The 15,354-nt window shown below is 37.3% G+C and overlaps 3 protein-coding genes across 3 annotated transcripts; 1 reads left to right on the top strand and 2 right to left on the bottom strand. All coding sequences in view use genetic code 12, as the record gives it.

The window, feature by feature from the left end:
* Positions 1 to 1,541: 1,541 nt before the first annotated feature.
* Positions 1,542 to 9,680, top strand: IRA2 (Ras GTPase activating protein ira2; the record flags this gene model as incomplete). The annotated part of the gene is made up of 1 exon (XM_001525638.2): positions 1,542 to 9,680. The coding sequence occupies one exon, from the start codon at positions 1,542 to 1,544 to the stop codon at positions 9,678 to 9,680; it is 8,139 nt and encodes a 2,712-aa protein (XP_001525688.2).
* Positions 9,681 to 9,879: 199 nt separating this feature from the next.
* On the bottom strand, positions 9,880 to 10,436 carry REX4 (3'-5' exonuclease; the record flags this gene model as incomplete). The annotated part of the gene is made up of 2 exons (XM_061119436.1): positions 9,880 to 10,399; positions 10,429 to 10,436. 2 exons carry the CDS (start codon positions 10,434 to 10,436, stop codon positions 9,880 to 9,882), a joined length of 528 nt encoding a protein of 175 aa, XP_060975419.1.
* A 745-nt stretch (positions 10,437 to 11,181) lies between these two features.
* Positions 11,182 to 14,159, bottom strand: AVO1 (Component of a membrane-bound complex containing the Tor2p kinase; the record flags this gene model as incomplete). The annotated part of the gene is made up of 2 exons (XM_061119435.1): positions 11,182 to 14,071; positions 14,152 to 14,159. The coding sequence occupies 2 exons, from the start codon at positions 14,157 to 14,159 to the stop codon at positions 11,182 to 11,184; spliced, it is 2,898 nt and encodes a 965-aa protein (XP_060975418.1).
* Positions 14,160 to 15,354: the final 1,195 nt, after the last annotated feature.

Here is a 15,354-nt window from a genome sequence, read left to right as displayed (position 1 = left end):
GTGGTAACTATGAGTTACAGATTAATGATAGTAGGTGATTAGGTAGATGGATGTTTGGAAATTGGTTATAATTTCAAGTTTGCTTGTTATTATAATATATGAGATGTTCACCTCCTTTGCTTTGACGATAAGGCTGTGTGTGCTTGGTGTTTTTGGAAGCAAAGAAGATTAGGAGACATTGTAATAAATCCACTGACATTTGAGTTGCAATTTTTATATGCAGGATATATGATAAGAGTCAATTTTTCTCATGTTGATTTTTGCGACACAGAATAGCGAATACCTTGTATCAAGCAACAGAATCCATATACCAAATATGAGTAATTTTTACGATTTAACTCTAGAAAAACTTGATGCAAACTTTTGTTTTTATTTCTATAAGCTTCAGAGATATCCCACTCTTTTCTTACTCCCACCCGCAATTACTTTGAAGTTGTAAAGTGTGTAAACATTTTGCAATTTCTTTTTCCTTTTTTTTTTTTTCTTTTTTTGAAAACGTAGCCGAGTTCTGATCAGAATGAAGGGGGGTTCCTTAGTAATTCGAGTACCGGGTTTACTTTAAATTTCACTACACCTGCGAACCCTTTGCATCTATTCGTCGTCCATACCGTTAATAGTTTGAATACCTAAATACATTTCCTTCTGTTTTATTTGTTATTTTCACTTTTTTTTGAATGAAACAAACAAAGTTGGAAATTATCAAGACACCCTTCAAAAGTTTATTTTTGATGTTAAAGTTTTGATTTGGTTATCATTAAACTCGTTCATGAAAGTCAACATCAAACTTAGCTATTCTAACTTCACATGAACACCTCTTGTCTTCTACAAAAAAGGAGACAAGATCAGAAAAAGAAAAGCGGACAAGAATTGGCGTTAATTGATGCCAATCACATTACAACATTTTTGCTAGCTTTTACTACCAATGCCCAAAGCGAATTAATCAAGCATATATGATATAGAATTTTTTAATTAATTAGTTTAAGCAACTGCAAAGCCCGTATTGGAATTATTATCTTTCATCCTCTGAATACCATTATTCTTTACAATTGATCAGAGTTTTTCACATTGCTTTGTATCTTCATCTTAACTCTTCATCATGGTTCAAATTTGTTTTAAATTTTTTTTTTTTTTTTTTTTGCATGACATAAACGTATTTCGGTAAAAACCAGAATTTTTTTAATTTTTAAAAAAAGGAAAAACGGTTTACATGAGAGTTTCCGAAGAAAAGAAAAAAACGGGTACACCTTCAAGAAACAGAGAGGAAGAAAAAAAAAGAAGGCAGCCGCAACACCTGATTAGATGCAACTTTGAACCCTTTCCAAAAACCAAGCCGTTTCACAGAACACTGATTAAAGCTCTCTTGTTCTTCCTGTTCCCCCCCCCTCACCCCTGGTCAGGCTATACATTTTTCTTACAAATACAATAACATTAAATAATTTAGTTGGGACTTTTGTTTAATATCTTTCCGTTCTTATTTTCCCTCCCCCCCGCTCCCAGAATTTCAAAGTGATTGGTCTTTTAACCTTGAATTGGCTGACACAATGAATGGTGACAGTTCAATGGATATTCGACAGGAGTTGGCCCAAGCTCTACTGAAAAGGCTTGAGTCATTACTACCTATACGAACGGGTCACTCTTTGCAAGAGGTAGAGATCGATCCACAATACATTCAGATCCGAAATCTCTTATTGGCAAAAGTTCATCAAAGTCTGCATATGGCTACAGTCATCATACTCGCCTTAACTGACGTTTTAAAGACCATCAATAATGAAGCACATAACGTTAAGCTCAAACATCGCGATGAGAAATCGAGGTCATCAACTATACTTGTGTTCCATGTGCTTGTGAATGTGCTAAAGACCAACTGGAATCGTTTAGTTTGCTCAATGAGTGAGTATGAAATGATGGAGAAGTTTTCCAATTTCACCCATTACGATCGTCCACAACCATTAGAATCCGAGAGAATACCTGAGATTCTTGAATTTTATATTACATTCTTGTCTTCGGGAATGCTCAAAAGGTCTTTAGCTTTAGTAAGAAACGAAGCATCAGAGCTTTACAGCAAAGAACTACAGATTAAAAAAGAAACACAACGAGACTTGGATGAATACTCTGCACTGCAGGCCGTTGAGGAGATTGATTCATGTATCGAGGTGGTATTCAGATACATAGCTGCTGCCAATCCTGATGATTATTACGAGCATCTTGCTTCAAAAATGTTTTCCGAACCGGATAAGAACAGTATTATGTCAATTTCATTGCTACAAACATATCTTCCCATGGTTAAATTTATATTTTACACTGAGAACAACATGTTGCGCATGACCTCTGATATTATCCATGCAATTTCACAAATTAGATCGCACACTTGGAAACAAATGCTTTTTTATTTTTGGGCCGGAGGTGTAAGAGATCAGCAATTATGTAGACCAGAGGATTTTTTGCTTGTGCACACAAACAACATCAATAATAGTAACAGCAGTAGTAACAACAGCAGTAGCAACAACAGCAGTAGCAGTACCATCAATACCAATAACAACAACAACAACACCACCAATACCAATAACACCAGCAGCAGCCGACGAAATATCGAGCTATCAAGCGCCTTGGACACACTTTTCAACCATATTTTGGAAGTATTTGATACTGGTGTTACCACATCTTCCTGTGGATGGTTTGTATTGGCAACCATTCTTGGCTTCAATTCTAACATATTAGCTTCCGAAAAATTTGCAAACAAATTCAGATTAGCGCAAAACAAAAGACTTAGATTTGTCCTGAGGCTTACCGCAAAGGAGCCTGCAGTGGATAATAATGGAAATATTGGGACAATCAAAGTATCAAACTACATTTATCACTTGGGATTGAGGTACCATGCTCTAGGTATTAAGGACCATCCAACGCTACTTTTCACCACGCAACATCTTGATGATACCCATAAACTTTTGATTAAATTTGTTGATGCGCATCAGTTTGAAGCATTAAATGCAGATACTGGAATGCAGCTTGAAAATGTTATTAGCAATTTCTACTCAACCGCCATCACACTTCGACCCGAGACCTATGGCAACATTGTTATAAATCATTTCAAAGGTTCGATGGATCAATTGAAGGTTACCAAGAATTTCGTAAATGTATTGAAAGAGCTTTCAGAAATTCAAATTGCAAAATCTGTGTTTACTCAATTGGTCAAGGATCTGGTAGAGATTCTCAGACAAACAATTTATGGTGTACTTAAAATTATGCACATTTACGAAATGTACCGAAATGACCTTGAACGTGAACAACTCCGGAGTAAAAGTTTTTCTGAATTACCTGTTTCGAGTGATAACGTGCTCAACGCAGAAAAACATCTTCTTGCTACATTTGAGCACAAAAAGACCAGTTTAGACCATTACCTGAAAAGTTTACAACAACAATTGAAGCATGTTGGAGATCAAGATCTGGCCAGTACAACAAGTACCTCCACCACGAGTACATCAAATACAACAAACAAACAAAATACATTGAATACTCCGAATACTCTGAATACCACCGCTGCAGCTTCGACGTTGCCCAATACAGTAATCACAACAAAAAATAGTTTATCTCACGATGCGTTTGTTGAGCACACCAAAAATTTTGAGTTGGTTAGGGACTCTGAAGAGATTTTAACCAACATCTTTTCCATATTTGTTAAGGTTCCAGAGTTATATTTCAATGATGCTAAGTTGATGAGTGAAGACAATATTGATAAAATTCCTTATGCGGAGCTACTTCCTGCCATCATAAGTTTTTGCCAGAGCTGTGTGCTTCCTCTACGACAAGCGCTCAAAGAAAAGTGTATCGTGCCCAATAGCAAAGCCCTTTTTGATGCAGCACGGTTGCTTTCGATGCAAATGGTTGAACCTTTAAACAAAATAGAAACTGATTGTACAACGTTATCCGTGTTTGCCAATTTTCATACTTGCAACTGCATCATTCAGTGTTTATCCGAATCCTGTCTAGAACTTCCCTTAACGGATACCAGGTTCAAGTCGTCTTTTGTTTTCCTCAATGAGTTTTTGCATGCTAGAGATTCGTACTCGCACTTTGTTTTTGAAAATCCCATTCTTTTGGATAAAAGCTTGCGTTCATTGTATGAATCTTGTGGTTCAGTTATACAATCAGTTGAAAAGATCTTGCTTTTATCTTCTTGCACACATGATGCCCAATTTTACAATTATGCAAAGCAAGGTATGCAATGGTACATAAGCGAAATGCATGTGTATAAAGATATGTACCGGGAGTCTGAAATCAGCGATAATCTTTTGAAAACTTTTGAAAGAATGAATCACGAAGATTCAGTATTTATTGGCTTTGTCTCTTTACAAAAGCGACATCGAAGTATCTTACGAGATGCAAAGCCAACAAAATCCCTATTTGAAGTATGGCTGCTCATATTTTACAGGTGGAACAAACTTTTGCACGATAGTAAGCGCCTTAACGAAAGCAACATGCTTTTTCGCCATTTTACTGGCTTTCTTGTATCTACTGCAGGATGTTTTATGTCTTCAAACTGGTCACTGGATTCTACCGAACTTTCGGATTTGCAAAAAGGGTACAAAGAGCAGATCAACAACTTTTTCGACATCTGCATCCATCTTTTATCTTCTTCAAACTTTGTTGTGAGGGTGATTATTAAAGATACACTTTCAAACGAATCACATTCGGTGGTATATGATATGATCACAACCAAATTGACTACCCAAGCAATATCATTTTTGGAGAATCGGACACATACCGTTGAAAGCAATATTTTCTTGGAACAAACGATGATGATTATGGCGTCAATGTTGAATGTAGGAAACGATGGTGCTACTTTATTGGCCTCAATACTTCCAACTAAAACTCCATACTTTTTGGAGTATGTCAATACTTGCGATAATTTAGTGGACAAACTTCGATTAAAGCTTAGGTTTTGTAAACTCTGCATATCACTTGAACTGGATCGAACAATTGCAGGCCTTCATGGTGCTTATAAGCTTCGAAACGTTTTTGCAAAAGCTAATACAGATTGGCTAGAGCAAGCAACTCTTGAGGCAGAGTTTGAAGATTCTGGAGAATCAAGTACTGGTCAACAATCAGAGGCTTCTTTTTTGAACATCGATTTGGCTGTTCAGAGCTCAAAGCTACTTCGAATGCAGTTTGAGAATTTGCTTTTGGAAATTCCGGATGGTATTCTGGACTGCGAGGTGAAAAAATACAAGGACTTGTCGTTTGGGAAATATTTCTCAATCTTTTACAAGATTATAAAAAAGTACACTGCGTTTCCTGACAAATCCAAAAGCAAGCACAAATTTCAACAAGTTGTTGAGAATATTTTAACAGCAATAACTAATATCTTGCAATATGATTCGCAGATTGGTATTCAATACTTATTGCCAATGGGATATCATGAAGATCAAAAGATTCGTGCTATATTTATTGATGTTTTTGCAGGAATGCTATCTTCGCTGCTTATAAGGAAAGAACCGGAAGAGTTTCCAGATTCCTTGGTTTGTTTGCTTACGCAGCAAACCGAAATCTTTTGTGCTGTTGCCCAATGTGCAACTTCTCTGGAACACAATTTATTAGCTTCATCGCTTTATAGTGTATTTGCATACACTCACAATTTGGAAGGGTTGTTTAAGGAATTGTTATGCGATGAAATTTCGAATTTGACTCGAGCCTCAGATCTTTTTAGGAGAAATTCTACATTAACAAGATTATTGTTTAACATTACACAAGAGTATGGACAGAATTATCTCAACAAGACCATTTGTCCAATAGTGAAGGAGATTGTTGACACAGAAGTGTATTTCGAAGTTGAAAAGAGAGAAACTACAGAAGACTCTGCTAAATTCATTCATTTCTTTGAACAGACTGTTCAACTGATAACAGACTCTTTAGAAGACCTCCCAGAAGCATTTAAATACGTATGCCACGTGATTTCCGAGACAGTTAGTGCCAAATTCGAGAATGCAGCGTTGAGTGCTGTTGGATCATTTCTATTTTTAAGATTCATATGTCCTGCAGTGATTAGCCCTGAACAGTTTTTCAAAATCCCGGTAGAAAACCCAAAGACAAAGCGTTCCTTAATGCAGATTGTCAAAGTGTTACAAAACATTGCCAACGGAACTCTTGGATCGATTCATTGGCCTGGATTGGTTGACCAACAAGAAAGTTTGAATTCTCTGCGAGTAAAAATTACCGATTTTTTAGCCAAGGTTTCGAAAGCAAACATTTCAACAACTCCATTTACACAAACACCTAGTAGCAAACCCATACCTGAATTGAGATATATGCACAAATTCATTTATCACAATTTTGTTGCTATTGGCAGTCGCTTTTTGCAAGGAAAATCACCAATGAAGCAAATGCCATTTCATAAGCGAGTTGAAATCTACAAGGTATATGATGACATTGTGATGAAAATGGGCCAGCCAAAACCGGGTGTTAAATTGCAACTCAATGCAGGTCTTAGATTGCTTGATACAAGCGGCGGAGCCGACGAGGAAGATTTGAAATTCAACGACTTTATGACAAAGCTGTCTTTACAGTACGCTAGCAATCCGCCGGAAGCAACAAATATCATTCATAGTGCTATATTTGAGGATGGTACCCCTGTAATTGTTGTCAATTTCAGAAAATTGAGAATCCGCTCGAATGATATCCGCTACTTGGTGTTTAAATTGCTTGAAACTGCTTCGCAAGTTTGGGATAATAAGTTTTATCTCATATATGATTTCTCAGAGTTTCATTTTGCCGACGCAAACGGCCCACCAGAATATACCCACTATGTTTTGACCTATGCTGGTAAGCAGTTGTTTGAAAATTGCAAGCGGGTTTATTATTTTAACATGCCACGAACAGAATATGTGTCAATCATCGATTCCATGAAGGCTTTGCGTAAAAGAGGTGCAGATTTTGGTACAAAACTTTATTTTTATTCGTCTGTTGATGCACAACCAATTGTGAATAACTTGTGCCTCGACCTCGAAACGGTATCCATTAGCAGCGATTGCAAAGTGACCTACAAAAGTGTCTTGTTGTTTGAACCAACTACAAAAAGATATGTGCCTATTCATTTAAAAATTGGTCGCAAGTTTCTTACATGTTTTTTCCAAGAACGTGTTAGTTTTAAGAGCATTTTGTCAACAATGAATGGTTTTAACCCCGTTGAAGTATACAGACTAGTAGATTTGGAACGCTGTGAAATCACCGACTTTACCAATTATAATGATGAATTTACCATTTTCTTTGACAACTCAACGGATCTTACCTTACGATCTCCTGACCGACTTGAAATACTTCGTTTTCTTTATTTCACCACCTCGAGATTACCCAAGGATGTGAAGACTAATGAAATCGAAGAGGATTATCGAAGCGAAGTCCATGAAATGCATTGGTTTGGACGTTTATACAATATTGTATTCCAAGGCTTGCTTAGTGCTGATCCAAGTGTCAAAAAGTCTTCGTCTATATTGTTTGGATCTTTGTCTTCGTACTTTGGAATCAAGTTTGGGGTCACTGATAAACATGCCAAAACTATGACCTTCCCTGCTGATGCTACTGACTTGGTGGTGGAGGTTTCTACTCATTTGGCATTACAATATCCGGAGATGTCTTTCCGGTTCCTTAAGGCGTACTTTGACAATTTTGAAAAAATGGAGCAAGGTGCTCGGTTAAGCTCTATTCTCTACATTTCGCCATGGATCAACAATATCTACGATCACATTTATGCACGCATTGAATTCAATGGTCCTGATAGAGTGGGTGATCTTATACGACATTTTTGTCGTGTTACTGCTCTGAATCAAGAGCATGTCCCATTTTTCAACGACTATATATGGAAAAAGCTATTTCTTGAAACTCGACTTGTACCGACGTTAATCGAAGAAGTTGTTGCATTTGCCATTGATAGCAAAAACGTTGGACCAAGGTGGTCATTCATCATTTCCGTGATTACACCTTCAATTGAGGTGTGTGGAGCGGTGATAGCAAAGTTAAAGTCTTTGGTGAAATATACAGTTACCACTGATTCCTCAATCGCATTGCAATCGAAGTTGTTTGAGATATCTGTGCTACTCAAAATCTGCTCTTCGTTATTTTTCAATTCTTACATTTTGGCGCGACTTTATTTTGCAGACATTATATTTCTCGTGACATTGTTTATTGATAGCATCTATTTGGAAGTGGGTTCCGACTTGCAAAGCTTGATCATTAGCTCAACGCAATCGTTTCTTCACACGCCTCGCTTGTCGCAAGAACAACTGAACGTTATTGATCTGACCATTGAATTTTTCAGCTCTCCACGAGCTAAAATGTTGTTTGGAATGACCAGAGATTCAAAGTCCGCCATGGACGTGAGCCAAACTTTTAATAGAATAGCCAATTTTGAAATTTTATGCGAATATTTAAATGGCTTCATAGATACAGTGAGCACATCCGACGACAGATCACAGTGGAAGGCTCGTTGGGCTTCAAACTCTATAGACGTTGCTTTCAACAATCATTCTTTGTTTCAAGACCGAGCAGTTTTAATTACTGGTATTTTGGCAAAACGTGGAATAACTGATTCGTTGGCATGTAGAGCAATCAAGACAATTTCTCGTGGACAACTCCAAACTATTGATATTGTTATATGTATATCAGTTGCACTTTCAAGAATGATGAATGGTTTGCTGTCTTCGTCGATTCTTCCGCCTTTAATATTGTGGCCACAGCTTTGTTTTGCATTCATGAACTATTCTATACTATACCAAACGGCTGTTCAGAATATAGTCACCAGTGTCACAAAAATGATGTGCGCAGATATGGACTACATGATCCTTGCTTTTGAAAAAAGGCAATTCTTGGAGCCGTATTTGTCCGATTTCGAAAAACGTCATGATTTTGCCATTTCCAACGAAAATGGTGGAATATATATCCTTTCACTAATTATCCAGGGTTTAAAACTATCGCATTTTCGCCACATGTCGTTATCGTGCTTGAAGATTTATTTCTCCAAAAGGTATGAAAGTAGGAAAATGCAGCAAATTGACGGAAGTACAATCAGGACAAATGCAAACTCACACCTTTTGTTTTTCTGGCTTGCGTCCAGCAGCGAGGACTTTGAGCTGTTTATGGAGGAGTTGCAAATAGCATGTCAATACGACCAAGTTGACAAAACTTTGCGTATTCCGGATTTTTTGCACAATTTCTTACTTCAGGACAACGAAGCATCAACAGTGACTATGCTTTGCCTTGGCCAGTTCTTAGCTGATCCAAAGGGTGTGGATATTGGATTCAAGGAACGTTTTATATCCTTGTACTTCACCATCCTTTCAGAAAATGCAAACTTGGCTCTCCTTATTTATCACAAAATACAACCTACTTTGACACTGTGGCTCGTTTACTCTTCTTCTGTGAGCGAGGTAGAAAGAATTACCCAAATACTACTGACTGTTTCGAACATTGCCAATTATGATGATAGTAAGTATAGACGCAAAAGTGAAGAAATAATATTGCAAAAACGACTCAACATCATTAAGTCAATAAGTTCAATGAAACCGGTTGAAAGCTCGCTAGACGAAGAAGGCAATTTTACCCCAGATTTTGAAAAGGATATACAAAGCATACAAATAATGTTTTACCGGGCAGCATGTACCTATGTCGAAGGATATAAATTAGAAGATTAGTTTGCTTATAGTAGGTGAAGAAAATTAGTATATATTGAGGAAGCAAAATTAAGAAAAAAAAAGAAAAAGAAAAAGAAAAAAAAAAAGAAAAAAAAAAATGGAAATTAAATAGAGGTATACGAGTAATGATTGTTTATGAAATTGAACTACTTGATAATAAAATAAAAGGGTTGAAAATATATTCAAATTTTTGATAGATTCAGTTTCTTCTTTCCATGTTCCTCTCTATATCATCCTTTGCACGCCTGAATAAAAGCATTGTCGCTCGTGCATCTTCAACAGAGCTATGTTCACCATCCTGTATATTTATTTTGAAAAAATGTTGCATTAATTTCCTCAAACTAGGTGATCTACCTCCAGCTACTTTTCTATATTCGGAACACGATACAGTATCTCTCAACATTCTTCTTGGATGACTTAGTTGCAAACATTCAAGGTCATTGGCTATGGCATGCCCAACAAGAATTCGATCTTTGATTAAAGCACTAACTTTCTTTTGTACATCATCAAAAGGGGTGGCATCTTTTAAATGCCACGGTGCCACGCCTGAAATTGAAGTTCGAAAATCTGTTACTCTTGCTTTTGGTCGTACATATTCGTCCATTATCACATGTCCAAAAAAGTTAACAATTGATACCCGTGCAAGTGCGTTATGCTCTCCATCTTTGCCAATACCAACAAATTCACAATCCATGGCCAAATACTTTCCTGGCTCTAGCCTCTTGTCGTCCGGTGAATTTACGATTACTTCGGCATCCACTTGAGCTTTAAAGTTGTTGTCTCTTGTCCAAAGCATTTTTTGAATCGAGCTTGCATTTCGTGAAGCCAAAGAACTTTTGTCTTTAGATGATGGTGATGATTGTGATGATGCTGAATAATGAGAATTGACATTTATAAGAAGGGCTTTGGAAACCCTCGAGGTCTTCATGACATTTTGTCCTCCTTGTGTCTTACTCTTTGCCAGTGACGGTCGAGTTTGAGAAGGCTTCTTGCTTATTTTAGAACTAAGCTTCTTCCAATTCAGTGATAATTCGCTCATATTGAAAGAAAGACGAAGGAAAAAGGGGTGAAGGTGTTGCTATAGAGTCGAGTAATTGTAGTATATCTAACGAAACAGAGGTTGCAAGAGATGCGCTTTTATGGCATCGCATGATATCTTTGTACACACTAAATCTATGTTCTTCTGTAATATTATAAAGATATATATAGGTATAATGATATTATTGTGTATTTAAAATAATGTCGCGCTAACCAAAAAAAAAATGCAAACCAAAAAAGATAATAATGTGTGCTTGAATTGGGGGTTTGGCAAATAAATAACAGAAGTAAGACCTAGCTTCTTACATTTTATATTCAACTAAACGGAAACTTTACAATTCAAAACTGGCAAATATAAGTTTCAGATTATTATAATATAAATACAAACTTTCGTCTTGTTGATTTTCTACTTTTCTACTTTTTTCTTTGTTCTGTTGCTCTCTTGTTCTATCGCTCTATCGAATTAAATCTCCGAGGTTGACAGCTTGTAAACTTGAAGCACCCACTTGAGTTTACTTATAATCTCACAACATTCAGATTCTGATTGTGCAATCAAGTAGAATTTCTTCATCATTTCTTTCGATAAAATTGCAGTGCCATTATCAAACTGTTGTTTCTGCACGAGGATTCGAAAATGATCAGGTGATTTTGAATACTGTTTCAGTCTCAACACTTGAGTTATATGGAAAGAATATGTTTTCAACAGCTGCTTACGTGCACTCCTTATATATTGGTGATTGAGATTATGGTGGTTAAAGTTGTGATGCTGGCCGAGACCACCTCCTGGTTCAGTTCCGCTATTTAAATAGTCAGGTGGAGTCAAATGTATATAGTCACCGTCAATTATAAACATTCTTTGATTATACGTTTTCAACTTCATTTTCTTCATCTTGCTATTCGTCTTTGTTACCGTCCATTTGAAATATATGGAGTTGGTATTAATTGGCAACTGCGGGTTGAATCCAGAAATAAGCTCTTCCAAGTACTTGTTTGTATTGGCCGAATTACCTTTAATAACAGAAGAGTTAGTCCCCTCACGAACTGGCCTCTTGGAAATCGCACTCACATCATGGGTTAACATTGCGTTGTCTTCAATCTCATCTTTTCTTCCCAATTGATCATTTGTTGGTGTGATACGGGGTAATGTGAGCTCAGCAGGTGTTATATTCGAGGTTGCCTTGCCAGCACTGTTATTAAATAAGGAATTGCCGGTTACGAGACTAAAATCAGAAGGAACCAACACTAGTTCCCTCAGTGGAAGATCACCACACATTTCAACATCCTTTACAAAACGGGTTTGCGAAACGTGCTGAGTTTGCACCTTAAATCTATACTTTGCTGTGATTAGCCCCCTGCTCGAACAAAACTCTTTCAACACTTGTCCCATATTATATACCCTTGGAGCCGAGAACGCAACTTTTTCCGGAATTCCACTACTATCATACTCATATACCATAATCAGAAACTTTTCCTCTGGAATACTACTCTGGCCTAGACCCAGATCCAGACCCAAACCCGCGCCATGTTTCATACCCAGATGCAGTGTTGCCCTCAGCGCTACGGCTGGACGTTCACCATCTTGCAAAGTTTGTTCAGTATTTTTAGCCTGCTCTATGGCATCCTTCACTTCCGGCAATATTGGTGTATCCCTTTCATTCTTGCGCACTTCGGCTGGATTTTCAACTTTACAAAGAGCAATATCTCTTGGGCAGTTGTAAGAAGAAAAAGCCCTTCCTCTATCTAAAATTCCAAAAGCTCCGTAAGTATCACCATCCTCATCCACGAGTTCTAGTCGCCACGTGTTTGGGTCCAAATTAGTAAAGTCCTTGACATCCTTTATGTTTAATCCGGCAAATAATGTGTACAATATAAAGCCTATGCAGTCAGAAATGGAAGCCAGACTGTTGAGTTTGAGATCACGAATCACGGGAGCTGTCCTTGGTGGGACAAACACATTAACTGTTGCAGATGACTGTGTAGCTGTGTCGACTCGTCCAACAAATCCATAAAACTGAAGTGGATTGGTATTTGGAGATTTGAGCTTCGAATTGAATACCAAACTCAATTTTGAAACTTTATTTGATGGCAACGAAGATAACACAGAGGTTGGGGAAGCTGCTGCTGCTGCTGTTGTTGTTGTTGTTGTTGTTGCTGTTGTAGCTGCGGCAGTCATTTGCTTTGGATCGCGTTTGGTAAAAGTCAATGTTGGTGCAGGTGTCATGGACAAATTCGTAAATGCTCTGTTGCGGAAGGAAGTCAACTCAGCAGAAGAGGTTTGACTCTCCAAGAAATTGGTGTCATAGTTGCGCGGTACTGTATTGTCGCCTATAGTATTTGAACGTGGTTTTTGATCCCCTCTCTGGTTTCCATAGTTTAATATTGGTTCATTACCTGACGTTGTGACTTCTTCTGCTCCAGAATTAAATGTCTCGGACATAAGGGTCGAATCTAAAAGCGAGTCTTGATCCAAGTCCGTAAATTCCAGGTCGTTAGAGTACTCATCTTCCTCATCATCATCGTCTGCGCCTTCTTGATATTCATCTTCGTCGTCGTCGTCATCGGCCTCTTCTTCTAATTCTTCCTCTGTATCGGTTTCCTGTTCATCAGATTGAAATGATTCGTCATATGTTGTATTGTAATTATCAGTGTCATTCACAGTCGATTTGGTTTTAGATTTAGAATTGGAATTGGATTTGGATTTGGATTTTGAGTTGTGTTTAAATTTGTGCTTGGAATTCGAGTAGTTTTTTGTATTAGACGCAAAAGACAGATTATACAGATTGTTTAGCACTTGACCCTTGGAGTCCACTGGAACCCCAAAATCACTGTCAATAGTTGCAATATCTGTAGAGGATTCGTTTCCTTCTATTATTGTAGAAGACCGATCCTCTCTATTGTTCTCCAACCTTTTCGGCAACTTCGGTCCGTTGCTAGGTAATGCAGTTCTCCTTTTCGTCGGATCGTCGTCGCTGCTATCAGAATCCGAAGTAGCACGCCTAATGGGGTGGAAAAGTTTTGAAATTGGAAAATTGGTTTTCGGTCTAAAGTTTGCGATTTTTGATCGATTTTGGTTGTCAGTTGGTGGGCTCTTTGCATGATTTCGCAGACCAAAATTGATATTTCTAGCAACCCATCCACCTTTTTCTTGTGGCACTTCCACAGATGCTTCGCGGGGGGTTGAGGAGTCGCGGATCTCGTTTTGATCAAGATAAAATTCATGAGTTCCTATCATTTCGTGTGAAGGGTCTGAATCATTCAAATTTTGCATCTCATTAGAATTATGGTGTTCATCTCGTTCATCGATAGACGGGTTTATCAGTTCAACATCCTTTTCTGAAAATCTCCTACTTCGACTAGATTCTCGTTTGGTTCCCCTTTTCGCTTTGGTTTTTCGAGAAATCCTATTTTCATATGCCGTAGAAGCGCCAAAAACAGCTCCATGTGATTGATGTTGTAGGTCGGTTTCGAAAGTAATGGGCGGAGAATGGGAAAATTGCGATTCTCCGAACTGTTCTTGTGTGTTGCAGGTTTCATTAGAAATAATCCGGCCAAAATACTCAGAGTCTTCTCCTAAACACAAGTAGGTAGTCCGAAGATGTAGTAGTAGTTGAGATTGTTCTAATGGGAAAGTCATGGATTCATTCCTTTTACTGTGGGAAGAAAATATAAATATAAATATATATCTGTTAGTGTATGTTTATGTATATATATTTGTATATATATCTAAATGTAAATGTGATTCTTTATTCTCTCTTTGGTTCAACAATGTCCTTGATTGCTTTAGATGTTTCAATTCATGCTGATTCCATCCAATAAATGTAAATAGTTTAAAGTTGTTTTTTACTCTAATTCAAGTATAATGCATTTGTTTCCCTCTTTGTCTTTGTCTTTGTCTCTGTCTCTGTCTCTCTATCTTTTTGTCTCTCGTTCTCTCGCGTTTCCTCTCTCTCTATCTCTGTATCTTTGTATCTTTGTATCTTTTTATCTTTTTTGGTTTTATTTTTTTTATTTTTTTTTTTTTTAGTGGGGGGAGGGTGTAAGGAAAGAACGAGCTTTTTTTTGGGGGGGGAGGAGAGAAAAGGGGGCAGAAAGATAAATAGAAAGAGAGGGAGAGAGTGTGTGTGAGTAGCGGGCGTGCATGCGGGTTCTACATGTTTTGTTTTTTTCAGCAACTTTACAAATAAATCACAAATCCTCGATAAAAGGAGAGACAACAACCACGAACAACGCTTTGACTCTATACAATTTACAATAATTACTAGGTCAAAACAAATAAGCCAAACCTTGATATATACAATTGCTTTAACAAAAAACTCACAAAACAAGCCCACTTCCACATTTTGCATTTCCACCTAAAAAAAGAAAAATTAAAAGTAAGCACCCAATCTGACCTGGAACCGGCTGTGCAAATACAATCTAAATTCTGATTATACATTTTCCTTTGGTTATTTTTGTTTATTTTTTGGGAGTTCCGTTTTTTAGATTTCATTTTCCCCTTAGATATATACACACACTTATCGAGTCTTTTGTATTCAAGAGACTAGGAAAACAAAAAGTCAACCATCTAAATTCAAACTTTCTCGAAACTTACTTAGCCTAAACGAACAATCTCGAAGTTATACCGAAAGGTGTTTCA

This window comes from Lodderomyces elongisporus, chromosome 3 (assembly GCF_030384665.1).
Source record: "Lodderomyces elongisporus chromosome 3, complete sequence".
In the NCBI taxonomy this organism is placed as follows: Eukaryota; Fungi; Ascomycota; class Pichiomycetes; order Serinales; family Debaryomycetaceae; genus Lodderomyces; species Lodderomyces elongisporus.
Note: the sequence above shows the minus strand (reverse complement) of the source record. Positions and strands in the feature narration are given on the sequence as shown.